The 27,338-nt window shown below is 41.6% G+C and overlaps 1 protein-coding gene and 1 non-coding gene across 5 annotated transcripts in view; one reads left to right on the top strand and one right to left on the bottom strand.

Moving 5' to 3' along the window:
• The window catches only part of WDR59 (WD repeat domain 59), an 86,773-nt gene that overhangs the window by 48,239 nt on the left and 11,196 nt on the right, over positions 1-27,338 (top strand). For 3 of the 4 annotated variants that reach the window (XM_057534417.1, XM_007198273.2, XM_057534418.1), the window contains 13 exons: positions 1,316-1,480; positions 3,985-4,080; positions 4,236-4,392; positions 4,896-4,965; positions 8,968-9,121; positions 12,882-12,938; positions 18,249-18,382; positions 19,618-19,699; positions 22,929-23,041; positions 24,630-24,780; positions 24,875-24,947; positions 26,548-26,674; positions 26,834-26,976. In XM_057534417.1, coding sequence (XP_057390400.1) covers positions 1,316-1,480; positions 3,985-4,080; positions 4,236-4,392; positions 4,896-4,965; positions 8,968-9,121; positions 12,882-12,938; positions 18,249-18,382; positions 19,618-19,699; positions 22,929-23,041; positions 24,630-24,780; positions 24,875-24,947; positions 26,548-26,674; positions 26,834-26,976 — 1,522 coding nt within the window. The remainder of the gene's footprint in view (positions 1-1,315; positions 1,481-3,984; positions 4,081-4,235; positions 4,393-4,895; positions 4,966-8,967; positions 9,122-12,881; positions 12,939-18,248; positions 18,383-19,617; positions 19,700-22,928; positions 23,042-24,629; positions 24,781-24,874; positions 24,948-26,547; positions 26,675-26,833; positions 26,977-27,338) is intronic. The other variant, XM_007198274.2, reaches the window with a different exon arrangement.
• Positions 22,167-22,239, bottom strand: TRNAR-CCU (transfer RNA arginine (anticodon CCU)). The gene has a single exon. It is a non-coding gene; the product is annotated as a tRNA-Arg (tRNA).

The following is a 27,338-nucleotide window of genomic DNA, read 5'->3' on the forward strand; positions in this document are numbered from 1 at the left end:
TGAGCATCCTTTCACACGTTTGTTGGCAGTCTGTATATCTTCTTTGGAGAAATGTCTATTTAGGTCTTCTGCCCATTTTTGGATTGGGTTGTTCGTTTTTTTGATATTGAGCTGCATGAGTTGCTTGTATATTTCAGAGATTAATCCTTTGTCCGTTGCTTCGTTTGCAAATATTTTCTCCCATTCTGCAGTTTGTCTTTCGTCTTGTTATTGGTTTCCTTTGCTGTGCAAAAGCTTTTAAGTTTCATTAGGTCCCATTTGTTTATTTTTGTTTTTATTTCCATTTCTCTAGGAGGTGGGTCAAAAAGGATCTTGCTGTGATTTATGTCATAGAGTGTTCTGCCTATGTTTTCCTTTAAGAGTTTGATAGTGTCTGGCCTTACATTTAGGTCTTTAATCCATTTTGAGTTTATTTTTGTGTATGGTGTTAGGAAGTGTTCTAATTTCATTCTTTTACATGTAGCTGTCCAGTTTTCCCAGCACCATTTATTGAAGAGGCTGTCTTTTCTCCACTGTATATTCTTGCCTCCTTTATCAAAGATAAGGTAGCCATATGTGTGTGGGTTTATCTCTGGGCTTTCTATCCTGTTCCATTGATCTATATTTCTGTTTTTGTGCCAGTACCATACTGTCTTGATTACTGTAGCTTTGTAGTATAGTCTGAAGTCAGGGAGCCTGATTCCTCCAGCTCTGTTTTTCTTTCTGAAGATTGCTTTGGCTATTCGGGGTCTTTTATGTTTCCATACAAATTGTGCAATTTTTTGTTCTAGTTCTGTGAAAAATGCCATTGGTGGTTTGATAGGGATTGCATTGAATCTGTAGATTGCTTTGGGTAGTAGAGTCGTTTTCACAATGTTGATTCTTCCAGTCCAAGAACATGGTATATCTCTCCATCTGTTTGTATCATCTTTAATTTCTTTCATCAGTGTCTTATAGTTTTCTGCATACAGGTCTTTTTTCTCCTTAGGTAGGTTTATTCCTAGGTCCCAGGAGTACTTTTAACTTGAGTCAGGTTTTTAACATCTTCCTGCTTTATTTTCCCATCTCAAAATAAATATAACAAGTTTCAGCCTATCTCACAGCTTTGGGATGAAGCTTTTTTAAGTAAAAACACTTTGAACTTATTAAATCGGTGCTAAAATTAAAAATCCATTTTGAAAATGAGTTGTCCACATCTTCCAAATTCATCTTTGGAGACTCTCTCTCACTCCGTTACCAGGAACCTAGAGCATTCAGTTACCTTATTTAAACCTGTTTGCATCTGAAGACCCTTTGCAGTTCCTCTCCAAAGCAGCTATTGATTTGTCCCCTGCAGATGGACGCAGCAGACAGGAGCTGCACAGTGTCTGTGCACTGCAGCAACCACCGTGTCAAGATGCTGGTGAAGTTCCCTGCGCAGTACCCGAACCACGCGGCCCCTTCCTTCCAGTTCATTAACCCCACCACCATCACATCCACTATGAAAGCGAAGCTGCTCAAGGTGGGCATCTGCGTTCACAAGTTCTCCTTGATGTCAGAAGTGGAGAGCACTGCTCATGTGCGTCAGTGTCTGAGTCGAGCAGTGAAGTTGAGTGAAAAAACCAATCGATAAGATTTGGACCTCATGTGTCCTTCCGCCTGGCAGGGTTAACAACTGTATTCTTTTTGTGTAGAAAACATTGAGCGCTGGTTCTTAATCTCTTTGGGTCATGGACTGCCCCCTTCTAAAGTCTAATGAAAACCACACACCCTTCCACAGAAAAATTTGCACAGATATTGCATATAACTTCAGAAATATTGCATATAAATCATGGGCAATTATGTAATTGCATATAATCTGCTCACAGATCTCATTAAAGCTATGCGTTAATCCCAGGTTAATATAATACAATCTCATTTATTTGGAAACTATAGGCAAAATGTATTCTGAAGCTAAAAGATACTTTCTAATCAGAAAAAAAGTATGTAAGGTCATTAAAAAAAATCTGGTCCGTAAAAGGAGATGTTGTTACTTAGAGTGAGGCTGGCTGGCTGGACAGGTGAGGTGTGTGATAGGACAGCGGTGCCTGAATGAAGGGGTACAGCCTGGCATCTCGTCTTTAGCCTTACAGGTTCAGAAACTTGATTTGTCAGTTCACGCAGAGCTAATCAGGTGGAATCCTCATAAAAAAGCCCCATGAGCTGAGATACGTCTTTTTCGGTCTGAGCAGCATCACATGTGAAATAGCAGAAATATCCTGACAGCACCAAGTTGACCTGAATGCTGTTCATTTTTTGCCTCGTTTGTGTTATATACACTTGATTGTTCTATCTTCTTGGGGTATGATACGTAACCAAGAAATTGTTCAAGCTTTGTAAGGGTCTGTGAAATGCTAATTACTCAGATTTTGTGGTACTTGACAGTTTGTCCTTGGAGTCTGAACATTTCGTTGCCTTGTTTGGACATACAAAAAAGATAGATTTTTCTGTTGGTATAAAAATGATAGGGTAAGCAAGTGTTTTAAAGGTCTAATTCAGTGCTGTCCAATAGAAATGTGATGCAGACTACATGTAATTTTCAATTTTCTTGTAGCCATGCTAATAAAAAAAAAGGTAAATTAATTTCAATATTTTAATTTAATCCAGTATATCCAAAGTATTATCATATCAACATGTAAGCAGTATAAAAATTATTGCGATAGCTTACATTCTTTTTTTTTTCTTTTTGGTACTAAGTCTTCAACTTTTGGTGTGAATTTTATGCTTACAGCACATCTCAATCCAGACTAGCCACACTTCATGTGCTTTATAGCCCGGTAATGACTTCCATGTTAGACAGCCCAGGTCCAATTTATATGCCTAGCTTCAGTATGTGTATGTCAGTTTATATCGATAGCATGTGCTTTAAAATGTTAAGCTCCATATATATATGTATATAAAATATATATATGTTATTAAAGTATAGTTGATTTACAATGTTGTGCCCCAATCTCTGCTGTACAGCAAAGTGACTCAGTTATACACATATATACATTCTTTTTTTAAAATTCTTTTCCATTATGGTTTATCCCAGGAGATTGGATATAGTTCCCTGTGCTATACAGTAGGACCTTGTTGTTTATCTGTTCTAAATGTAATAGTTTACATCTACCAACCCCAAATTCCCAGGCCATCTGTCTCCCTTCCCCTCACCCTTGGCAACCCCAAGTCTGTTCTCTATGTCTGTGAGTCTGTTTCTGTTTTGTAGATAGGTTCATTTGTACCATATTTTAGATTCCACATATAAGTGATATCATATGGTATTTGTCTTTCTCTTTCTGACTTACTTCAATTAGTATGATAATTTCTAGTTGCATCCATGTTGCTGCAAATGGCATTATTTTGTTCTTTTTTATGGCTGAGTAGTATTCCATTGTATGTATGTACCACATCTTCTTTATCAATTTATTTGTCAGTGGACATTTAGGTTGTTTCCTTGTTTTGGGTATTGTGAATAGTGCTGCTATGAACATAGGGGTACATGTATCTTTTTGAATTACAGTTTTGTCCAGGTATATTAGGCTTTATATTTTTAAAGGACCCCCCCAAAAAGGTACATTTTAATTTTCACTAAAGTGAAATCTGTTCCCCCTGGCGTGTATGTATCACATGGAACAGTTTTCAGTCCAGACTGGAGGATATTACTCTAAGTGATGCTGAGATTTCTCATGGAGGAGGGTGGGGTCGGGAGAGAGCAAAAGAGTAGAATTCACTGTAAGGGAAGAATGGTGGTTCTAATCGTGCTCTCTCAGAGCCAGTGCATGCGCCTGCCGTGGCAAAGGAAAGGGCTCCTGGAAGAGGATTCACAAATGAATCTTCTCCCTGAGCCTCTCGGGGAGGGGGAAGGTGGTGTGTTGTGTTGGCAGCCTCAGACACAGCCACGCTCCGGTGCCCCAGCATCATTGCTGCTTCCGATGCTTCACACAATAAAAAAGAATCAGGAGAAAGAATGTTGCTCTTCTTGACTGCGTTTTGTGCCTTTTCTAGATCCTGAAAGACACTTCCCTGCAAAAAGTGAAACGCAACCAGAGCTGTTTGGAGCCCTGCCTGCGCCAGCTTGTCTCCTGCCTTGAGTCTTTTGTGGTGGGATCCTTGTTACCAACCTATGCTTTGGGGTTTCCTTTCCTTTCCTCCTCCCTAAAATCCTGGGCTCCCTGATCTTGTAATAATGTGTCCTGTTTTGTAATTTGGCTTGAAGACAGACTGTGGGTTTTAGTCTCTTGATTTTAAAATTTCAGAACCAAGAAGACAGCGCTTCCAGCAATCCCTTCGCGCTCCCGAACTCTGTCACGCCGCCCCTACCAACATTTGCCCGGGTGACCACCGCCTATGGGTCCTACCAGGATGCCAATATTCCCTTTCCCAGGACCTCGGGGGCCAGATTCTGCGGGGCAGGTTGGTCTCTTTCGGTTCTCTGATTCTAGATTTCGAGAGAGAGAAGCTAAGAATGTCTGTATAAAAATTTCCATCAGAAAATGTTTCTTTGTTTTTATTTCCTGAGAACTCAAAAGATTTCTGTCATAGTGTTATCTGATGCCGAATTGGCATCTGGGGACATACCCTAAGAATGTTCACCAGATTTACAGACTTAACTTGTTTCATTCTGATGGGTGTGAATTTGAGTCTTGACTCAACCTATTGAAAATACACATAGGAAATATAAAGTACCTGTGAAGACTTTTTCCAAACCACATACATCCCATCTCTCCTGAATCCTGGAGATTCTTATCTTTGTTTTTATTAAGTACGGCTGCCATTGTGAGCCTGTGTAGCTTAGGATACTATGTCTTATCCTTCAGGTATATTGAGGTAGACAAAAGATTGACCAGTGCTTTCTTAGGATTTCCCACGACCAGCTCATTGACCTTGATGTGCACGTGTGATGTCTCCTTTGACAGGGTACCTGGTGTATTTCACAAGGCCCATGACGATGCACCGAGCAGTGTCTCCGACTGAGCCTACTCCGAGGTGAGTCTGGGAGATGCAGGTGTAAGCTACATTCATGGGCCAGAAATAGGCAGACATCTGGGAATTTGTCTTTGGACAATTTGTGTTAGTTATAAGATTTACTGCCAAAAGATCATGGTTCATTGAATTTCACCCAAGCTGAGATTTCTACTGTAAAGTTACTACTAGAAGGAGTTGCTTGATAAAAACTGTTGTCAAAACAAGGCAAATTCTTTTTTAATGTGCTTTTCCCCTATTGCTAAAGTATTATCTGAACATTAAATAAAACTAGAAAAATAGCAAGAGATAATCTGTAGTCCCCTAACACTAATAGGCCACTTCTGACATTACCACACACATGTAGTGTATGTGCAGCCGTCACTAGAGTCAATTCTAGAACCTTTGCATTATCCCAAAAAGAAACTTTGAATCCCTTAAGGGTCACCCCAGTCCCTAAGTCCCCCATTCCTCCAGCCCTGGGCAAACACTGATCTACTTTCTGTCTATAAATTTGTCTATTCTGGACAGTTCGTATAAATGGAATTATATGTGTGTTCTTTTGTAACTGACATCTTTCACTTAGTATATTTTCAAGGATCATACATGTTGTAGCATGTATCAGTACTTCATTTCTTCTTATTGCCAAATAATATTCCATCACACGTATATACCATGTTTTATTTATTCATACATCAGTCATTGGACATTGGGACTGTTTCCACTCTTTGGCCATTATGAATAATGCTGCTATGAATATTCTGTGCAAATTTTGTGTGGATATATATTTTTTCATTTTTCTTGGATATATACCTAGGAACTGAATGACTGGATCATATTGTAACTTTTTTTCTTAATTAATACACTTTAGCTTTTAGAGCAATTTTATGTTCATAGCAAAATTGAGTGCAGAGTACATATACCCCTGTCCCCACACCTTTACAACCTTCCCCATATTAGTGGTTTTTTAAACTTAAATATTATGCTGTAGACTTCTGGTTCTACAGTGTGATGACCAGGATAACTTGGAAACCCTCCTGCTACAAACACCTGGTTGTATTGTATATGATATAATTAGCATACTTAATAATGAATAGCTAAGCTAACAAGAAAGAAAGGACATTGCACCAAGTTCATGAGCAGGTGCTACGGCCGTCCTGGGAGTTTGCCAGTTTCTGCAGTAACCCAGGCAGATGAGAACTTGGCCCTACAAGAATTGGGAGTTAAATGCCAGAGAACGCCCTACATTACACCAGATTCCTTATTCGAAAGGTTGGACTAGAAAACAATCATCTACTCTTCTTTTTTTTAATTTATTTTATGTTTTTGGCTGAGTTGGGTCTTTGTTGCTGCGTGCAGGCTTTCTCTAGTTGCGGCGAGCGGGGGCTACTCTTCGTTGTGGTGTGCAGGCTTCTCTTGTTGCGGAGCATGGGCTCTAGGTGCGTGGGCTTCAGTAGTTGTGGTTCATGGGCTCTAGAGCGCAGGCTCAGTAGTTGGAGCACACAGGTTTAGTTGCTCCGCGGCATGTGGGATCTTCCCGGAGCAGGGCTCGAACCTGTGTCCCCTGCATTGGCAGGCGGATTCTTAACCACTGCGCCACCAGGGAAGCCCCCAATCACCTACTCTTAAAAGGAAACAACAGATATCTGTATCTGGACTTTGGGTCAGCGGGAAAATGTTCCTATTAGAACATTTTTCATACTAACAGTATTTTATTGGGGTATAATTTAGGGTACACAAATGTGAAGTCTGTACCTTGATGACCAGCACCCAGATCAGGATACAGAGCCTTGTCCTCACTCCCAAAAGTTCCCTGGTCCCTTTACCCAGAGGAAATGATTCTTCTGCTTCCATCATTGAAGTTTAGTTTGCCTGTGCTTGAACTTCATCTAAATAGAATCATCCAGCATGTACTATTTTATGTCTGGCTTATTTTGCTCAACTTAACGTTTTTGAAATTGATCCATGTTGTTGCGTTTATCAGTAGTTCCATGGTATGAAAATAATATAATTTGCTTATTCATACTCCTGTTAATGGACATTTGGATTATTTCCAGTTTTTATTTTATTATATGTAGACCTACACATACAAGTCTTTTTTTTTTAAATTTCATACAAGTCTTTTTTTTTTTTTAATTTTATTTATTTATTTATTTATGGCTGTGTTGGGTCTTCATTTCTGTGCAAGGGCTTTCTCTAGTTGCGGCAAGTGGGGGCCACTCTTCATCGCGGTGCGCGGGCCTCTCACCATCACGGCCTCTCTTGTTGCGGAGCACAGGTTCCAGATGCGCAGGCTCAGTAATTGTGGCTCACGGTCTTAGTTGCTCCACAGCATGTGGGATCTTCCCAGACTAGGGCTCGAACCCGTGTCCCCTGCATTGGCAGGCAGATTCTCAACCACTGCGCCACCAGGGAAGCCCTCATACAAGTCTTTTTATGGACATGTGTATTAATTTCTCTACCCAAGGAGTAGAATCCCTGGGTCATAGGATATGTGCGTGTTTAATTTTATTAGAATTGCCAAAAAGTCTGTCCCCAGTGGTTATGCCGTGTTATACTCTTCCAGCAATGTTTCAGAGTTCTGGCTGCTCCACATCCTCTCCAAAACTTGGTGTTTTTAGTCTTTTCAGCTTTAGCCATTGTGGTGGGTGTGTAGTACTATCTCATTGTGCTTTAATTTGTGCTTCCATGGTGACGACTAATGATGTTGAACAGCTTTTGTGTGCTAATTGACCACTTGGATATCTTCTTTTGTGATTTGCCTGTTCTAGTATTTTGTCCAGTTTTTTTTAGAGTGTGTTTCTTATTATCTATTTGTGGTAGTTCTTTATCAATTCTTATTGCAAATCCTTTGCTGGGTGTATGTATTCATTTTCTCCTAATCTATGGCTTATCTTTCTCCCTCTTTAATGATTTTCAATTTTCAGCAGTTATTAATTTTGATGCAGTTCAGTTTATCACTTTTTAAGTGTTAGGGTTAGTGCTTCTGTGTCCTGTCTAAAAAAAAATCTCTGCCTATCCCAAGGTCATGAAAATATTCTGTGTTTTCTCTTAAAAATTTATAGATGTAAATTCCTTATCTAAGGTCTGTAATTAATCTCAAAGTAATTTTTGTGTGTGATGTGAGGTAGGGGTCAAAGGTTTTTTTTTCAGTAGAGATATATAGTTGTTATATATATAGCACCATTTATGGAAAAGATTTTGCTCTTGTTAAATTTGCATTGATACCTTTGTTGAAAATCAATTGACCGTATGTTTTGGATCTATTTCTGGACTCTATTTTTTTCTTTTGTTTATTGGTCTCTCCTTATGCCAACACTACACTGTTAATGTAGGTTTATATAGTAAGTCTTCAAATCTGGTAATGTTAAGTCCTCTAACTTTATTATTCTCATTCAGGATTGTGTTGGCTACTCTAGATCTTTTGCATTTCTGTAAAAATAGAAATCAGCTTACTGGTTCCTACAGAAAAAAGCCTGCTCATATTTTGATTGGAATTGTGTTGATTCTATAGATCAACTTGGAGAAAATTGACACCTTAACAATCTGGGATCTTCTAGTCTATTAACACGGTGTATTTCTCTATTGTTTTGAGTCTTTAATTTCTCTCAGCAATATTTTGTATTTTCAGTGCACATTTTTTCTTTAAATGTGTTCCTAGGTATTGAATGTGTTTTGATGCTATCGTAAATGCAATTTTATTATTTTCCAAATGTTTGTTTTTAATATATAGAAATACAGTAGATTATTGTAGATTGACCTTATATCTAAATTCACTTATTAGTTTAAGTAGTTTATAGACTCCTTTGAATTTTCTATGTATATAGTCATAGAAACATTCTCCGCTTCTGCAGATAAAGCATTTTTCAGTTCTAAAAGTGCTCTTTGATTCCTTTTTGGAGTTTCCATTTTTTCCCCATTTTATCCATCTTTTTCTCCTGGTTTCATCAAGCGCTAAGAATGGCATCACTTAGAACTATGGAAAGATCCAAGCCAGTATGGTTAATCGTGCCTTTTCAACCACAGATCTCTGTCAGCTTTGTCTGCCTATCATACTGGCTTGATTGCACCCATGAAGATCCGCACAGAGGCCCCCGGGAACCTCCGTTTGTACAGCGGGAGCCCCACGCGCAGTGAGAAGGAGCAGGTCTCCATCAGCTCCTTCTACTACAAGGAGCGGGTAAGCGGCCGATCCACGGCCTTTGATTCTTATCCCTTCCCCAGATTCTTGTCCTTGGCCTCCCTGCCTGCCATGCACAGCAGCTAAATTAGTGATCCCCCTGTTGTCTTTCCCTTTCATAGTTAGTGTGTTAGAGAAAGACCATTGCTTTGTTCCTTTCGGTTGGTTTTTAACTACTGTAAATTGTATAGAAGGGGGAAGGGTGGTTGGTTGTTATAATCCGTACTCTTCCCTCCCCTTTAACCCTGTCCTGTGATCCCCATACATGAAGTCGATTCCCATCCTGTCAGATAGAATCACGCAGCTTCAGGTGTTCCTGGGTATTCTGATGTTTGTCAGCAAATTAAGGGATGCTTCAGAAGGCTTGGGATCCTGATATATTTGGAACTTCATAGTTGTGGGAAGTTTTCAAGTTGACCTCTAAGAGGTTTTATACTTTTACTCAGTCTGCACTGAAGTACCCATTTGAATGGACCGGTTTATAGAAAAATCGCCTGAAACTGTCCTTCTGTTCCTGGGTTCTTAAGGAACTCATCATCCCTACAGTAGCTATTAAGCTGTCAGAAACCTTTGGTGACGACAGTGTAGAGAATATTGGCAGAGCGTGGGAATGATTCTGAGAACTTTCTGTGTTATCAGGTTGAGTCTGGCTTAAACTGTCTTTTAACTGACATGATGTATTAACTGGTTACCACTGAGCTACTCACAAACTCAGTCCTTAGGAATTCTTTGTTGCTCTCTCCCACTAATTGAGAAATGATGGATTGACTATAATTAAAATTTGTTTTTTGGTTAAAAATTGAACTATTTAAAATAAAACCCCAATTTCCAGCAAGTGTTAGAGGTGTGTTCACTTTGATTGCAATGTAGTGTCTAACCTTCCTGGTTTGCATGATGTTGGCTGTCACTGACTTTGTCAAGTCTTAGGGTTGTATGTGACAAATTAGTGGCAGGAACTGATGCTTGAGACACGACCAGTCTTGGGCAAAACCTTCAGTCAATTAGGGAAAATGATTTTTTTGTTGCCTTTCTGGCCAGCTCCATAGTCCCTTTCTTTGCATCTCTGACGGAGTTCTCCACCCCACCGCCGCCTCCCCCCACCCCGCCCTGTCCTGCACCTGTCACAGAACTTCTTAGAACACTTTTATATTCCCAAGTCCTTTACATTCAAAAAAAATTTTTTTTTTATTTTTCTGCAAGCTAGCGGGTAACTGGTGAGAAGCTTTGATAAACTGGTTGGAACTAAGGCATTTTATTATTGATGTAGTAGCTAAACAAACTCAAGGTTGAATAAATGTGGGAATTTTCTTTAGCACCAGGGCCAGGTTGAGGAGACCTTTTAGTCAAAGAGGCAGTTCTGAATTCCCCTTTGCATCATGCCCCGTGCTTCTCGTGCTTGGGTTCAGATTGGGCAGCATAGCTGGGACTTGCACTTTTGACCCTGTGATAGTGTGTAAAGGTCGTGTTTCATCAAAATAACTCCAGTTCCAAGAAGGAGCCTCTCCTAATGCAGAAGCATTTGTAAGGCCTACATTTATATTTTTGATGGTCTGGACTCTCTTTTACAACAAACACACTGTAATCATGAAGAGGGAACAAAGGCACATAGATAATTAGCTCTTATCAGACAGGATCTGCTGGGGCGTGGAGGAAGGATTGTGATGTTTCACTTTGGGGTGATTCCCAGTGTGCTGCTTCTCCCCAGAGAATGGGCCATTATAGTCCCCTAGGATGACATAGTAAGTGGTCTCCGAATTGTATTTCAGACAGTGAGCGAATAAAATGGGGGGAGGTAGTTTTATTATAATTTCATATGAAACTTTTGTATTGATGTATAGCATATGTACAGAAAAGTTCACAAATCATAGGTATATAATTCAGTCAATTAGCAATCACAGGAAATAGACTGTTCCAAGAAATAGACTATTCCAAGAACCCTAGAAGCCCTGGGGGAGGGAGGCACATTTTAATGTATGATACATAGTAATTATTGGGTTAAATCATATGAAACTGCTGATACTTGAGCATTTTTGACCTTAAGAAAAAGTTTCACGTGGTTCAACCTAGTAAGAAGTTAAAATCAGTTATTAATAACTGGTCAGTCATTTTGTGATGAATCTAAAATAAACTTGTAAACTCTCCTTGAAGCTTGTTCACGTCCATCCCATTTACATACGGCATGGGGAAGGAATTACAGGAATGAAATATGGCCATCTTATCTTCCTCACAGAGGACAATAACGGTTTTATCCCTCGAGAAGTATTTTCTGATTCTTGGGTGTCTAGTTTCAAATGTCAAATAATATCACTTTTATTACTTTTGTCCTGGAAATGATTCCAGTGTACTAAATTTCTCTGTGCTTAAGTCTTCATTTTCAGCCCAAATTTTATCTCCTGCATACTTTTATTCTTGTTTAGATCTCTACCCCTGAGAGCTTTAAATGAGTAAGAAGAAAGGAAAAGAATATAACTGCATTAAAGTAAAACAATGAAAGAATTATAGAGTATTTTGGAGATTGCAGAAATATCTTCCTAGAGCCAATGGGGACTAATACTCATTTCTCTTGTTTTTGTGTTTTTAACCTGCCCTACTTAGGTCATCTTGTTATATAACCAAAGGTTCTCCAGATGGAATTCCAATGTTTGCTCTTAAAATTTTTTTAAATGTGAGAGATGTAAAAATAAACAAATAAAACCATTAAATTTCATAAGAAGTTAGAAAGCACAGAGAGATGCTAACATTCATTTGGTAACTGCACCATCTATTAATAGCTGATGAAATATTGTTTATTCTTAGGGTAAATCAGAAGGCCCAGGACTTAAGATCAACATCAGGCATTGCCCTGTAAACATTCAAAAAATTTTGCAGCCTCCCACATTCACTTCAGTGGACATCACTAAAATAGCTTTAATGTAAATAACTGGGGAGGTCTTGAAGTTAATAGAGTAATTTCTGATTTCCCGAAACAGTGTTGTATGCTCCCAGTTTCACACTGATGCTCCCGCGGTTAGCGGTTAGCGAGAGCCCTGGGGACCATCACGCTTCAGTTCTCTCAGGCTCTCACGTCCTCGTGGCACCGCTCTGAGGATGGTCCTGCAGCCCCAAGGTCAAGACTTCAGTTTCCCTGGCGCCCCCTACAGCCACACACCAAAAACAATTCGGTGTTGAATCTCTTGAGGAACTTCTTCCTTCTTAGGAATGAGAAGCTTCTCGCACATACATATGCTTTTGAAGGGGAAGCAGAGTTCTCCACCTGTTTCCTTTTTTTTTGGCCACGCTGGCCTGTGTGGCTCTTAGCGCAGCATGTGGGATCCTAGTTCCCGACCAGGGATGGAACCCGCATCCCCTGCATCGGAAGCATGGAGTCTTCACCTCTGGACCGCCAGGGAAGTCCCTCCACCTGTTTCTTACGATCTTAATTCTTGTAAGAGAACCACAAATCTCCGTCGTAGTTCCTCTGTCAGAGCTGTGTGGATGTCAGCCTCCTGATACCTTGAAATGTGTTTCGGACTAAAGGACAACGACATTGTCCACGCTGTGTATGGAGTGTGATGGGTTGCGAGGGGGGTGAGGGAATCTAAATACTGCTGTGCTGAGTTTCAGATTTTTCAGTCATTCCCATCCCAATTTTGCAGTATATTATGGTACCTTTGAATCCATCAGATGTGTGGGAAGCTTTCATTTTATTCTATATTTTTTGCCTTTTAATTTTCTTGGTGTTTTTCTTCCCTCCTCGTGGGTGTAACGTTTTCACGCACAGATGTCTCCTCGCTCTGCCCGGCGACGTTGGTCCATACAAGCAATTAACGACTTCCCGGTACTGTGCGCTGTGCAAATGCTCTCCTTAACTAATCCTGTCTCTGCCCAAAGGCCCAAGAATAAAATGCCACCTGCCTGGCTTTGAGGAACCTGAAATGACAGGCTGGCTGGTTTTCAGGACCAGCATAATCAATTTGTCACTCTTGGGAGTCAGGCGCCAAGGACTGCCTCCTGGTTCTATCAGTTTCAAATGGGTGAATACTGATATCGTTAAGGATTGTGAATGGACTTCTTTGAAAATGAAGCTGAATGCTGGATTTCTTGGAAAGAACCCCAGTGATAAGCCTTTAGCTCACCTGATTTCACTTGGAGTATTTGTATAATTTCATAGAGCTTTCAAAAGCCTACCTTTGGCATGGCGGGGCAGCAGAGGAAGATATAAGAGGCTTCTACCATTTTGTCTCCGTTTTTATCGTCTTGCTCGAGTTCAAAGAGGGAAGTGCCCACCTGCTTCATTGGCATGACACCGAAGCTAGATTTTAATCCTTTGGGAATTTCCTGGAACAAATTTTTTTCCTTGCCATCAATATTTTGCATTGACAATAAAACCTCTGCAATGGACATCTTCTCTTCCTTTTCTCTTGCTTACTCTCTCCTCTTCTGTCTTCCTCTCCCACCCCCTTTGTGTTTCAGTCGTGCCACGGTGACCTCAGGCTGTGCAAGACAGCTTTGAGGCTTTTGTGTAAGTTTCATTTGGTGTAAAAAAAAAAAAAAAAAAAAAAATTTAGGGGCATAGTCCTATAGCCTTTTCATATAAAAACCGGTTGAAATCAGGAGCCTTGATTAGCAAGTTCCACTGCTGCCCAACAACCTGGAGGTGGAGCTGCCTCCACGGCCATCTTTCCTCAGAAAGCCTGTCCTACCAACCCAACTGCTGCGTTTCCACTGATTTTCCCAGAAGTCCCTGCTCCTGCTGCTATTTAAATAGGAACTCGTTTTGACTCACTGCCCACTCTGCTGATGATTATGCATTGTCGACGGGGTTGCTGCGAAGCAGTTGGTGGCTTATTCTTGGGCTGTTTTTACATTTAACCCATTTATTGGCATTGATGTTGCCTCCGATTGTAGCAGTAACACTGGTGGTTCAGTCGCAAGCTGGCTATTGGTTGTCATTCAGTGCTCTCTGCACCAGTGCCTCCCCCCTCCCCCCGCCCCTCCCTCCCCACCCCCATCCTCCCTGTCCTGTTGCCCATAATTCCATGAACACCTTCTCGGTCTGTTCAGAGGACCATCCCAGTCTCATCGTGTGATAACTTGTCTGTCTTGCTTTGTCTCTCCTCCCTCGATCCCTGCTCATGGAATCTGTGGGGAAGGGGTGTTTTCTATCGATGGGGCATTGAGATGACCTAAGAGAAGTGCAGAGTCCTTCACCTCCCAGAGGTACCGATTTTACTGCACAGAAACGTATCCACATTTAAGCCCGTCAGAGTGGGACTGGAGCAATGCAGGAGGTTTTAGGGGGCTTTGGGGCCCCTGTGCCCTTTTCTCACCCGGAAAGGTCAGCCACACCTCATCCCGGTGTGTCATTGTTGTCGTCACCTGACAGGTGCTCAGACTAGAGAGGTTATTCTAAAATAATAATCCAGCAAGATACTAAGGCAAAGAAATCTTGGGAAGGTGTGGATGAGGTATGAACCATTTTTGTTGCCAAAACACTAGAGGAAACACTCCATGCTTCTTAGGGAGCAGCTGGGTCCTAGGCCTGATTTGAGATCTACCACATCTTTATTTAGGCAGCCTTGTTGGATTTGAATCCCCAGAATAATTAGCCACGAGACAGGTTTACTGAGTGACCTCCATAGCTTGAAGGGGAGATAGCTCATATTTAAAAACCATCAACCTCCAAGTTTGAAAAAAAAATATTTTGTGACCCACCTTAAAGATTTTTTATAATGTTTTATAGTTATTCCTTGCTGGATTAAATGAACAAAAACAGCTGTCCCTTAATTGCTTTCACACTTTGATTCTTGGTGGCAGCTATCATTAGGGTGATCCTGTGTTAGGGAATCTCCTTCTATTGTAGGCTCAAAGGCAGCTTATCGAGGTCCATAAAGCACCACCTGTACATCAGTACAGATCAAACAGAGAAGCACCTGGAAGCCTGGTGTCTCAAGAAGCTGACAAGGAAGTCCCAGGAAATACAGACAGTGATTTCTGTAATTCTGTGAAGGGTAGTTGCAGAAAGCTGCTCAGACCACTATCTTTACATTTTCATCAAGGACTTATCAATGACTCACATGGGCCCGTTTCTGCCCATCTCCGTCACCCAAGACTGCAGATGGGAGAAGAGCCCTGAGACGTCTCTTTGGACCCCGAGTTTTCTTTTCTCTACATGTGTCGAATCCTAACAAATCCAAAAAGGAAATTAAACGGCGCGAGGTTCAGGCTCATGAGCCCGGCCTGAAACACAGCACCTTGGCCTGAGCCTGGTGTGTTAAGTCCTGTAGCCGCAGGAGCTGCTTGCCTCTGCCTGTCACCAGCGTGTTGCTCTGGCTCAGGAGTGCTTGGCAGAGAAGTGACTTTAGAAGTGAGTAATTGTAGACAGTGCTGTGTTGGACAGCCCTCACTGGAATCAGATGTTGATCTCCGTATATGCAGAAATGGATCTGCTTTTATATGGATCAGGCTATTTACATATTAACAGGTAGCTTAGTCAGGACTTAATTTTCCCCCCTTTTTAATCTAAAATCATACTCTTAAAAGCAGGTTAACAAGTATGGGCTTAGCAGCCTGAGAACCTGTGTTCAAAGCTCAGCTCTTAGGAGTGTGGCCTTGAGTAAGCTCACCTCCTCACTGGTGAAGTCCAGGGCGTCTCTCATTTCCCAAATACTGGCTCCTCTCTGGCCGTTGTAGAGAAGGCTCTGGGGAAATAGGATAATTGCTCGTGATCTTCTTCCACATCCATTACCCAGGTCCCTCTGCTCAAGTATTTTTGGCATTCTGAAAATGATCCTTTTTAGAAATATTGCAAGTCTGCTAGGAAAAACGTTCTGACATGAGCTAGTCTATTTGCAAATGAACCACTTAGGGCACATGGGCCTTAATATTATGCTTTCATTGGGTTTGCTTAAAAAGTCAGGCGATTGTGGATGTTTCCAGTGTGGTCTGAAAGCTGTAGACCCCATCCCTCACGAGGCCTCCATTGGTTTCCACTGTTCAGTTGAACGGCTCTGTCGTGAATTGCTCAATTGTTGAAGGGCTTCTTATTTTCTCTTTGTAATAAGGAACCAGAGTCAGTGCCTGGAACTGTTTTAGAAGCCTTTCAACCAACCCGGAAGACCCAATTAGGTGGATCCTATTTGATTCCAGATGGAATCTTTTGAATGTAGATCTTTTCTTTCTGCCTTTAAAAAAAAAAATCCAGTACCCTAAATCTCATTGGAGATGACGAATTATGTGGGGCCTTGTGGGTATGTCATTTCCCAGGATTTTTAAACTCCCAGGAGTCTGGATGAAAGTCACAGTGAAGTGAGTTTATGGACTTACGCCCTCCGTGTTCTAGTTAACCATGTTGTGCTGTCCCATCACTGCAGGGTCGGTGTATGCTGAGCTACTCTCTGTAAAACCGGTCCTAGTGCTCAGGGCACGTGTGACAGCACAGTCTAATGTCGATAAACGCTGCCTGACTCCAGCCCATCCTGACAGGCCGTTTTTCTCGTTAGCACACTTGCCCCTTACTTGCACCCACATCACAGTTCTTTAGAAAATAACCAAGGCCGGCAGAGAATTGAAGGGCTACTAGCCCCCAAGAATAGATGCAGTTTCCTCTTGTGTTGCAGAATAATGACTTGTGTATGGATACATAGTAACTGAACTGCTTCTAAGACCAAATAGGTTAAGGTTCCAAATGGATAGCATATGTATTTACAAACGATGATGAACAATTCAAATACTTTAGCTAAACATCTACATTTACCTGCCATGCACTGAGTCCGGGTGTCCTGGGTTTTTAGCAGGTTCCATGCTGCTTACTAATCCTATAGGAAGTTACGTGCGTTGGACAACTTTGGGGGTTAGATGGGACGTGACCGGTCAGAAATGCCTGGATATAGACCATGACTGATTTATGGAAGAGTGATTGTATCAAAATCACTGGTGGAAAATGAATTTATCTATGAACCATCTAAATAATAATATACTCTGCATGCCCGAGAGTTTATGGACATTTATAATAATTACAGATTTTTAAATTGCACTTTTTCAGTTGACACTTTAGAGTCTCACCTTTTCATTGTCCCCTGATTAATCTTGTGAGATTGGAACCACAGAGCTTATCATGAGCCCAGAGTTACCAGTGAGCAAAGAGAGAGTGACACAAGCCTGAATTCACCGCAAAAAAGGAACGTGCCTGGGGTCTCATTGAGCCAGGGCATGTGTTAATAAGACCAGTAAGCCTTGGTTTTCTGACTCCACATTACAGGGCCCTTTCACTGGCCTCTTTTGCCTCCTTTGTTAATAAATATGTCACTTCCCTCCTGAGTTGAATCACTTTGGTGACCCCCTTTCTAACTTCTGGCAATAAAATAAAATAGAATATTGCTCCCTTGGCTGGTCGTCATTTTGAAGATACCAGATGGGGCTACACTCTCATAATTCTCATTTTCCAGGACATCTCTCATTTCCCATATACAGGCTCCTCTGTAGCCATTTGTAGGGAAGGCTCTGGGGAAATAGGATAATTGCTTATGATCTTCCACATCCATTACCCAGGTCCCTCTGCTCAGGTATTTTTGACATTCTAAATGATCACTTTTAGAAATAATTCAAATCTGCTAGGAAAGACAGGGTAATTTTTCTTGAGCTGCTCAGTTTCTGTGTCTGCCTCCCATAGATGAAAGTTTGCAGATCCCACACTGCTGTGTCTGAATTAAATTTCAACAAATCCAATTTAAATTGTTTGAAAAGGAAAGAAAAAAAAAAAACTTTGATTAATTTCAAGCAAGAATTTTGAACCTAGGGCTGAACCCAACCTTAAAAGTTGCTCTTCTCCCACATTTTTATGGTCTTTACTAACTTATTTACTTGCTGTTCTTTCTTTTTTAAATTCTGGCTTCAAGGTGTTTTTGAGCACCTGCAGAATGTATATAGCACTGCAGTAGGTGCTTATTTTCCTCTTAGGATTCTGGGCCATGAGCTCAATGCCCTTTGTCATCCTTTTATTTTCTACAGATGCTGATTCATATAATTGTGGGCATGATGTAATGCAAGGTCTCTGCAAATTACCAATGATCCAACTATGGTGTGCTCTGCAAATGTCGGTTTCCGTTCATCAAAGTCCCCATTAGTTATATCTTGTCATTTCCCCCAGAAATCAAGGAGATGGAAAAGTAAGCGTGAGGGATCGGACTCTGGGAATCGACCAATCAAGGCTGCTGGGAAAGTGATCATTCAGGATATTGCCTGCCTTCTTCCTGTTCACAAGTCATTGGGAGAACTATACATGTAAGTTCAGAATTTCAACTATGCCGTGCTTCCCACTTAGACATGAATATCAAAGTTGTTTATTTTATCTTATTTTATTTTATTTTTTGGCCGTGCCTTGCGGGATCTCAGTTCCCTGATGAGAGATTGAACCCAGGCAATTGAAAGCCTGGAATCCTAATCACTAGGCCACCGGGGAACTCCCTGTTTATTTTATTTTTTGAGATACTGGAATCCTTTTTAGGAGAGGCCCAGTGCATTAGCTTTCTTCTGCTGCATAGCAAATTACCACAGACCTAGCGTTTAAACAACACACATTTATTATCTCAAAGTTTCTCTGGGTCAGGAGTCTGGGCATGGCTTACCTGGGTCCTTGCTCTGGTCTCCCCAGGCTGAAATTACAAAGTCAGCCGGGTGGCGGTCTTAACCAATGCTCAGGGTCCTCTTCCGAACTCATTCAGGTTGTTAGCAGAATTCAGTTCCTTGCAGCCGGAGAACTCAGGGAATTTCATCTTCTCCAAGACCAGCGGGAGTGTCTCACTGATGCTTCACTGTCTTTCTAAGGTCTCATCTGATTAGGTCAGGCCCACCCAGGAGAATCTCCCTTTTGACGATTACGGGAGTGATATGTCATCAATATTGACTGGTCTTGACCCCGTTTAAAGGGAGGGTTTATACAAGGCATGTACAGCAGGGGCCAGCAATCTTGGGCACAGTCTCAGAATTCTGCCTCCTGTACTTAATATGTAAAACAGTTTAAAAGCAGAGCTACTTTGGTTGAAGGGAGCTGGGAGGTGGGTGACAGGCACGCAGAAGCTGCTGACCTGTGGTTCCCCTTCTTCCTGAACTTGAACACATAATAAAAAATATTTATTTTGTTGTTTATGTACAGCACATTACTCCTTGTTAGAAACTACAGTCAGCATTATACATATCTAAATCAATTTTTATTCAACCCTTAAGCCTGGGGAACTCCCCAGAAAAGCTAGCTGGCAAATTGTTCTTTGAATCTGGCCTCCTTTCCTGACTTCAAAGAGGTAAGCAATTTCACCTTCCCCAGGCCTGAACTCACAGTGTAACATCAACTGTAGGTAAGCTTTTTCTCCATGTTACGTAGAAAGGGAGCTTAAGGCCAATACGAATAAAACATTTTGAGTGACAACCAAAGAGGCAGTTTTTAGTTTATTTGTTAAACCAGGAGTAATTGATTTAGAAGTCAACTGGAAATAAACTTTTTAATTCTTCTTAAATTTCAGATTGAATGTGAATGATATTCAAGAAACATGTCAGAAGAACGCCACTTCTGCCTTGCTTGTTGGAAGGAAGGATCTCGTCCAGGTATTTTCCATTCCTTTTGTTGGAGATCTGTATTTTTCTCTTGGAGCAGGTTCTTTTCACTTTATAGTTGTGGTTTAGTGACATTTCAAGGTGTACCTCCTATTTTGTAATTTCTTTCCCATTTTCTTTGCCAAACTGTAAGGCTAGAGCAGCTTTTTAAATCCCTTGGATGTTTTTCTTATTAGTGCTTAGTTGAGGAGGTCCTAAAGCATTTACTAAGTGTTTTTATAACATCTGTTTTCTATTCTAGGGCAGGGTGATTGTTAATACGTAAATTTGGATGTCTTTATCTTTGCCATTTACACCCTCCGTTCTGTTTTGTTTGTTTTTTACTTTTAAAAATGCTTCATTTCATAAAAGGTTTACCAAGGCATTCCTTAAGATAGAGACATGTTCAGTTTTAAAACAAGGTGTAATATTACAAGAATTAAAATTTCCTTCGTCTTTGCAGAAACACATCAGTGCTTAGGCAAGTTGCTCTTATATTGGTGAGGTTTTTTGTTTTTTATTTATTTATTTATTTTTGTTTGTTTGGCTGTGCCACGCGACTTGCGGGATCTTAGTTCCCTGACCAGGGATCGAACCTGGGCCCTCGGCAGTGAAAGCATGGAGTCCCAACCACTGGACCACCAGGGAATTCCCAGTGTTTTTTTTTTTTAACTGTTTTATTGAGATTGTAGTCCATAGACCATGCAGTTTACACATTTAAGATGTACAATTCAGTGGCTTTTAGTATATTCACAGCATTTTGCTATCATCACCATAAGCAATTTTGGAACATTTCCTTTACCCTGTAAAGGCACCCCACACCCCTTACTTGTCACTGCTCAAGCCCCTCGTCCCCCATCCAGCCCTCGCCAACTAACCTATGTTCTGTCTCTATTGCATCTTTTATTCTTTAGCGTGAGGATTAGATTGAGCAATGGAAACTATGAGCTACTGTCCTATCTGCTCAGTTTTTTCCTTGTAACCCTCCAAGTGACCCAGAGCTAAGGCCTCCCCTTGATTTTTATCTGATTGAAAAATCCCTAAGATTTCCTTTTGTCTCCTAGTAAACACCGTCAAGTCTCTGCTGCAAACCCTTTTAAGTAAAACTTAGAGTCATGGATTTAATCTGTTTCTCTAAGGACCCAGCCACCTAAAATTCTGCAAACACTAAGAAGGCAAAACAAAGTAGTGGAAATAGTGGGGAATTTCTAACAGGTGGCGTCAGCCCGACTCCGCTCCCTGGTGGTATAACACTGGGCCAAGTATTTCCGACTCTCTCAGTGTCTGTATATTTGTCAAATGAGACCCACAAGAATAATTGCCTCATACGGTTGATGAGAAGATTGGTTCACGTTCTGAAAAAACATTCTCTGAGGAAAAATTACTTCCTAAAGTGGTTTTTTTTTTTTCTTTTTCTTTTAAGTTTTTAGGAGTTTTATGGCAGGGTTGATTTGGAAGGTCAGGCTAGTCCGAGTGAAGTGGAAAGACCCTTCCCTGGGGTTCAGACATACCTGGGTTTACATCTGGGCTCCGTCCCTTTCATGTTGTGTGATCCTAGGCAGCTACCTAATCATTCTGAACTTCAGTTTCCTCAACTATAAAATAGGAACAATACTTCTAAGGTCCTTATGAGAACTAAATAAGGTAATATGCATACAATTTCCATACCTGTATCTGGTAGATGTAAATACCCAGTATGTGGCAAATTATTGCTGCTGTTCTTGCAATTGCAGTCATCACTGTGGTGTGGTCTTCCTTAACAGGCTGGAAATGACATCAGTGCAGATGCTTGGAGAATTTTTTTTTGTTGTTCTTTTTGCACATATTGAAGATGATGTGTCTACTGTTTTGCAGAGAGTTACAGGAATAAACCTGTCAACTATTTCTGTTGAAGGCACTTAGGAAACGTGTATTACAAGTGAGGAAATAATGGGCCCAAGTTGTCAGCCAGGGTAGCAAACATCCTTTCCTATCCCAGAAACCTATGAACTTCTTCCAGCAACCATCCAGGTGGTCCATTGATGATAGAAATGAATGTTTTTCATTGGCACCAACACTCACGGGCGTTATTTAAGTGTACTGGGGCCACACGATTTAATTGATTTTTGTTTTTACATATCTGATGTGTTTCTATACCCATTTTTCAGTATTTTTATTTGCTTATTCTTTTTTTCTTCTATTTTAAACTCCTTGATTCAAAGCCTGTAGCTTCTTCCTTGCGGGTTTTTCTCAGAGTCTAGTAGTGTTTTCCAGTTGGTGGGCATACAGTGATGTATTGCTAGTAAGAAAGATTTCCCCAAAATAGTATTCCATTAAAAAAAAAACACATTTATTTATTTATTTATTTACTTACTTACTTACTTATTTATTTGGCTGTGCCGGGTCTTAGTTGCGGCGTGTGGGATCTTTTAGTAGCAGCATGCGGGCTTCTTAGTTGCAGCATGTGGGCTCTTAGTTGTGGCACGCATGTGGGATCTAGTTCCCTGACCAGGGATCGAACCTGGGCCCCCTGCATTAGGAATGCAGAGTCTTAACCGCTGGACCACCAGGGAAGTCCCCAGTATTCCATTTTTAAAGGTATAGAGGGGAGGGGACTCTGTTGATGGTGTGATGTATTTATATTTAGCGTGTGCTAAATCTTGGATTTAATAGACACTTCATGGACATTAGTTTCTGCTTGAGGACTCCAAGCCCCGTGAGGTTTCATGTTTGGGGATATTCCTCAGATTTGATGTCAACAAAAAGAAAGCCGAGTCTATTTTTTCTTGGCCTATTTTTCTGTAACTTCAGAGAGTATACTGAAACTTTTGTAATGGAAGGTTTTTCATTATTTGGGCAAAGGACAATCTTAAGTGTGATACCGAATGCATTTTTTTCTCCCTGCCAGTTCACTAATGAAGCAGCAGAAAAAGTCACATGAGTCAGTGGTTAAATAGACCATCCAGGGAAGCTGTTGCGTGGTGTCATTTCTCTGACGTCTGCTTCATAGAAGTTTTTAAGGCTAGTGTTTCTCAAATGTGCATACAAGTCCCCCAAGAATCTTGCTAAAATGCAAATTCTGCTTCAGTAGGTCTGGAGTGGGGTGTCAAACTCTGCATTTCAGTAGGCTCCCAGCTTTGGCCGCCCCCAGAGTAGCAAGGCTTTAGGCTGTGTGTGGAGGAGGAGGAGGTGGGGTACTTTCATGGTTCCCGGTCCTGTGCTCACCAGTCTGAGTGTGGGTATTTCTCTTTGATCTGTCCAGGTTTGGTCGCTGGCTACAGTAGCTACGGATCTTTGCCTTGGTCCGAAGTCTGACCCAGATTTGGAAACACCCTGGGCTCGACATCCATTTGGGCGACAGCTACTGGAATCCCTGTAGGTTTTGAGCGCTAAAAGTGAGGAAAATGAGTGATGTGAATTTTAGGTCTATAAACACTTTCAGTGTTTTTGTCTAAGAGAAAAGTGCAAAGGCCTGAGGCATGAGAAGAGGAAGTGAGACCTTTCCTTTTAGGGCTGCTATAATTTCTGTGCAGAACTTACTTCTTAGAGCAGAAGGAATTATACAGTATTTGTCATTTATAACAAGGATTTAGGACTCGTGTGTCCTTGAGAGAGTTATGCTTTGGCCCAGAAGTACATCAGTCTGAACACAGGAGTTTGAGTTCTTGAGGTAGAAAGTTTCTTGGGTGCTATCGAATCTCGCCCCTGAGAGCAGGTTAGAGAATTGCACGTTGGCCTTCGTGTTTTCCAAAGGCCACGATGCATTCACCCTGTTAAACAGTTTTTGAAAACCTTGAGTTTGTGTTTGATTTATTGCACTGAAATATGGCAAACTGGAAATACAGTGTGCAAAATGATTCACAACCAGGAAAAATCACTTGAGGCTCCAAGACAGGGAGGCCCAGGTCCTGACAGAGAGATGGAAAAGCTCTCCTTCCTTCAGGTGGAGGTTTGCTTTACCTACTTGTTGAGGCCAGACCTGGGACACGTGCTCCTGCTTCAGGTTGCTCATGGTGCTTGTTCTACCCACTTCATACGAGGCTCATGAGATAGTGTGAAAACACCTTAAACCTATCAGACATTGCTTGGTAGGAAAGTATCAATATTATTCCATCACCAAGGCCAAGTCCCTGGGATCTCTACCTCACATTCTATCTAGCACAGTTGTACTGAAAGGAGCAAAGGGGATGTGAGGACCTAAAAGGTAAAACTATCCCCTGTTGTTCTTACTTAATAGCTCAGACTCATAATGCCACCTCCCGAGTCTGTGACCTGCTCCCCATACTGTGGTGGTACCGTGCTCTCTGAGCACCTCCATGTAGCCTTACGTCATATGAGTGGAGGACATAGAAACCCCCCAGGAAGCGGTGTGATGCCTCCTTGGCGTTGGGGAGGCCGAGAGAGCATGTATGGCCTCACTCAGATGTGAGTTGAGTCTCCTTCATTCTTGAAGGAGCTCCATTCGAGTCTGAACCCAGGCCTGGATGCCAGCTAGGAGCTTTCAGATTGGTTCTATCTAGGTCATGTGTAATACTCAGATGCATGTTATTCCAAAACAAATTTAGCCAGACTCAAAGTCGATCAAGCCCCTGGATCTGTAGAAAGCCCTCGTTCCTGAAGGGGGCTTTTGAGGCAGAATCAAGAATTCTCCCTTCCTTTATGGTTTATCACAGGATATAGTTCCCTGTGCTATACAGTAGGACCTTGTGGTTTATCCATTCTATATAAATGATAATGGAAGAGTATGAAAAAGAATGTGTATGTATATATATGTATAACTGAAGAACTTTGCTGTACAGTAGAAATTAACACAACATTGTAAATCAACTATACTTCAATAATATAAATTTTAAAAAAAATTCTGCCTTCCTACCCCGATGGCGGCAACCCGCCGCTGTCGTGACAGTCATCCTTCCCCCTGCCCTTCTCATGCCTTCTCCTCTCCTGTCCCCTTTCTCTCCAGGCTGGCTCATTACTGCCGGCTCCGGGACGTGCAGACGTTGGCTATGCTCTGCAGCGTGTTTGAAGCCCAGTCTCGGCCGCAGGGGATACCAAACCCCTTCGGGCCTTTTCCCAGCCGCTCATCTAACCTTGTGGTGTCCCACAGTCGATACGTAAGTTGGGGGTGTCCTGGTGTGAGTTTGACTTTTCCCGGAGGTCGCCGTCACAGGGAATGGCACTCTCATACTGCTCCTGTTTGCTCTGCAGCCCAGCTTTACATCCTCTGGTTCCTGCTCGAGTATGTCCGACCCAGGATTCAACACTGGTGGCTGGAACATAGGTTGGTATGGAACTGCCTTAGCCCACACTGGGTTTTTTTGTTTTTTTTTTTTAAAACATCTTTATTGGAGTATAATTGCTTTACAATGGTGTGTTAGTTTCCACGCTGGGTTTTTATACTCTAAATGTGGTGTGTGATTTAATATGTAATCTTTACTTGATGAATACTCTCCATATTTTTACTTGTTTCTCCTTGACACACACACACACACACACACACACACACACACACACACACACACACACACACACACACACACACACACACACACACAGTATGCCGTGAAGCTTGCGGGATCTTAGTTCATCTTAGTTCCCCGACCAGGGATCGAACCTGGGCCCGCTGCAGTGGAAGCTTGGAGTCTTAACCACTGGACCGCCAGGGAAGTCCCCCTCTTTGCCCCTTTTTTTAAAAAAATTAATTAATTAATTAATTAATTTCTGGCTGCGTTGGGTCTTCATTGCTGCATGCAGGCTTTCTCTAGTTGTGGCGAGCAGGATCTACTCTGTTGCGGTACGCAGGCTTCTCATTGCGGTGGCCTCTCTTGTTGCGGAGCACGGGCTCTAGGTGCACGGGCTTCAGTAGTTGTGGCACGCAGGCTCAGTAGTTGTGGCGCACGGGGTTAGTTGCTCCACGGCATGTGGGATCTTCCCGGACCAGGGCTCGAACCCATGTGGCCTGCATTGGCAGGCGGATTCTTAACCACTGCACCACCAGGGAAGCCTCCCCTCATTGCCCTTTAAATTGAGTATGATGGGGATACTGTAGTCAGCAAGGTCTGGGCTTTTCGTGTTTGAACAGGCTGGTTTCTGGTCTCTCTGCCTTGCTGGGTTGCTTTCCATCTTGTAACCTTAAGAAACTGACAGTGGGACTTCCCAGTGTCCACCCCCAAACGCTAACCCTTATCCTTTCTCCTGCACAAGCCCCTTTCCCGATCATCTGCCACTTCCTGTTACCTCCCTCTCTCCACTTACCTCCTTCAGGGTAGAGGGATAAAGCTGAGCCTGGTTCCAGCTGGCCATAAAGGTCTATTTAACGAGGAAGTGTATTTGTGTTTTCTGGATTTTTTAAATTTCTTTTTAAAAATGATCTTAGTTTTGTTGATTACAAAAGTACTATTTGCCCAGTGAAGAAAAACAAAACAAAAAGCATTAGTGGAGAAAATAGTGATCATCGATTCCCCTACCTAGAAATAACATCTGTTAACATTCCAGAACATTTTCTTCCAATCTTTGTGTGTGGGGGGGTCATTCTATATTTGTGGGTTTTGTGTTCCATTTTTGATTTTGTCATGAGCATTTTCTCATGTCATTTAAAGAGTTTTTATAAGTAATGCCTGCCTAATATTCTACATCATCTCTACCATAATTTGCTTAATCATTATGTGTGTACTTAATTATCAAGTTACCGTAATAGTAAATACCTAGACAAAAAGGTAAGGCTAGGAGAGTGTTCTGTTTAGTTCCATTTCTCAGGATCTTCAACTTAGCTTATCTTTCTTCCAGAGAGTAAATTGGACACACGTGCATTATGAGAGTTTTCAGGTATTTCCCATGCCTTCTCTGATTTTCATCTTCTCTTCCCATTTGATTTTTTTCAGTGGGAAGAGAGACAGAGCACATATCTTCACCCTGGGGAGAGTCCTCACCAGAAGAAATCCGATTTGGGAGTCTGACCTACAGTGATCCTCGTGAGCGAGAGCGTGACCAGCACGATAAAAATAAAAGGTAATGACCTTCGCAGGAGGGAGCTGCAATTTCATGATGCTTAGATTCTCCAAAATCAGGACTCTTAGCATATTATGTGTCATTTGTTATATTAATTGCTGTTTGGCCTTGAGCTTGTTTCTCTGAAAGGAACTGACTGGAATTTTGAATTTGATCCAGGCTTCTGGACCCCGCCAATACCCAGCAATTTGATGACTTTAAGAAATGCTACGGAGAAATCCTCTACCGCTGGGGTCTGAGGGAGAAACGAGCTGAAGTGCTGAAGTTTGTTTCCTGTCCTCCTGATCCTCACAAAGGAATCGGTGAATAAGAATTTCTTTCTGTTCCCGTCACTCTCTGAAAAGTCCTATAATTTAATGTGCCCATAACATAATACTTGGAATGAAGTTCCAGTTTCTCCTTTATAAGCAGAAATTTCTGAAGCATTTTGGGTCTGTTTCAAGCTTCCGAAAACCTTGGCATTTCATGAGGTGATTACATTTTTACTGTAACGGAAGACGTTTTCTATACAATCCTCAGACATTGATTGGAAGTAGGGATATTTATTCGGTGATTCAACTAATGTTTATCAGACTCCTCTGAGTCACAGCGCTAGCACACTCACTCCTTCCCGTGGTGGAACTCACAGACCAGTGGGGGAGAAAAATATAATTACAAATTGTGA

This window comes from Balaenoptera acutorostrata, chromosome 19, assembly GCF_949987535.1.
Source record: "Balaenoptera acutorostrata chromosome 19, mBalAcu1.1, whole genome shotgun sequence".
NCBI classification, from domain to species: Eukaryota; Metazoa; Chordata; class Mammalia; order Artiodactyla; family Balaenopteridae; genus Balaenoptera; species Balaenoptera acutorostrata.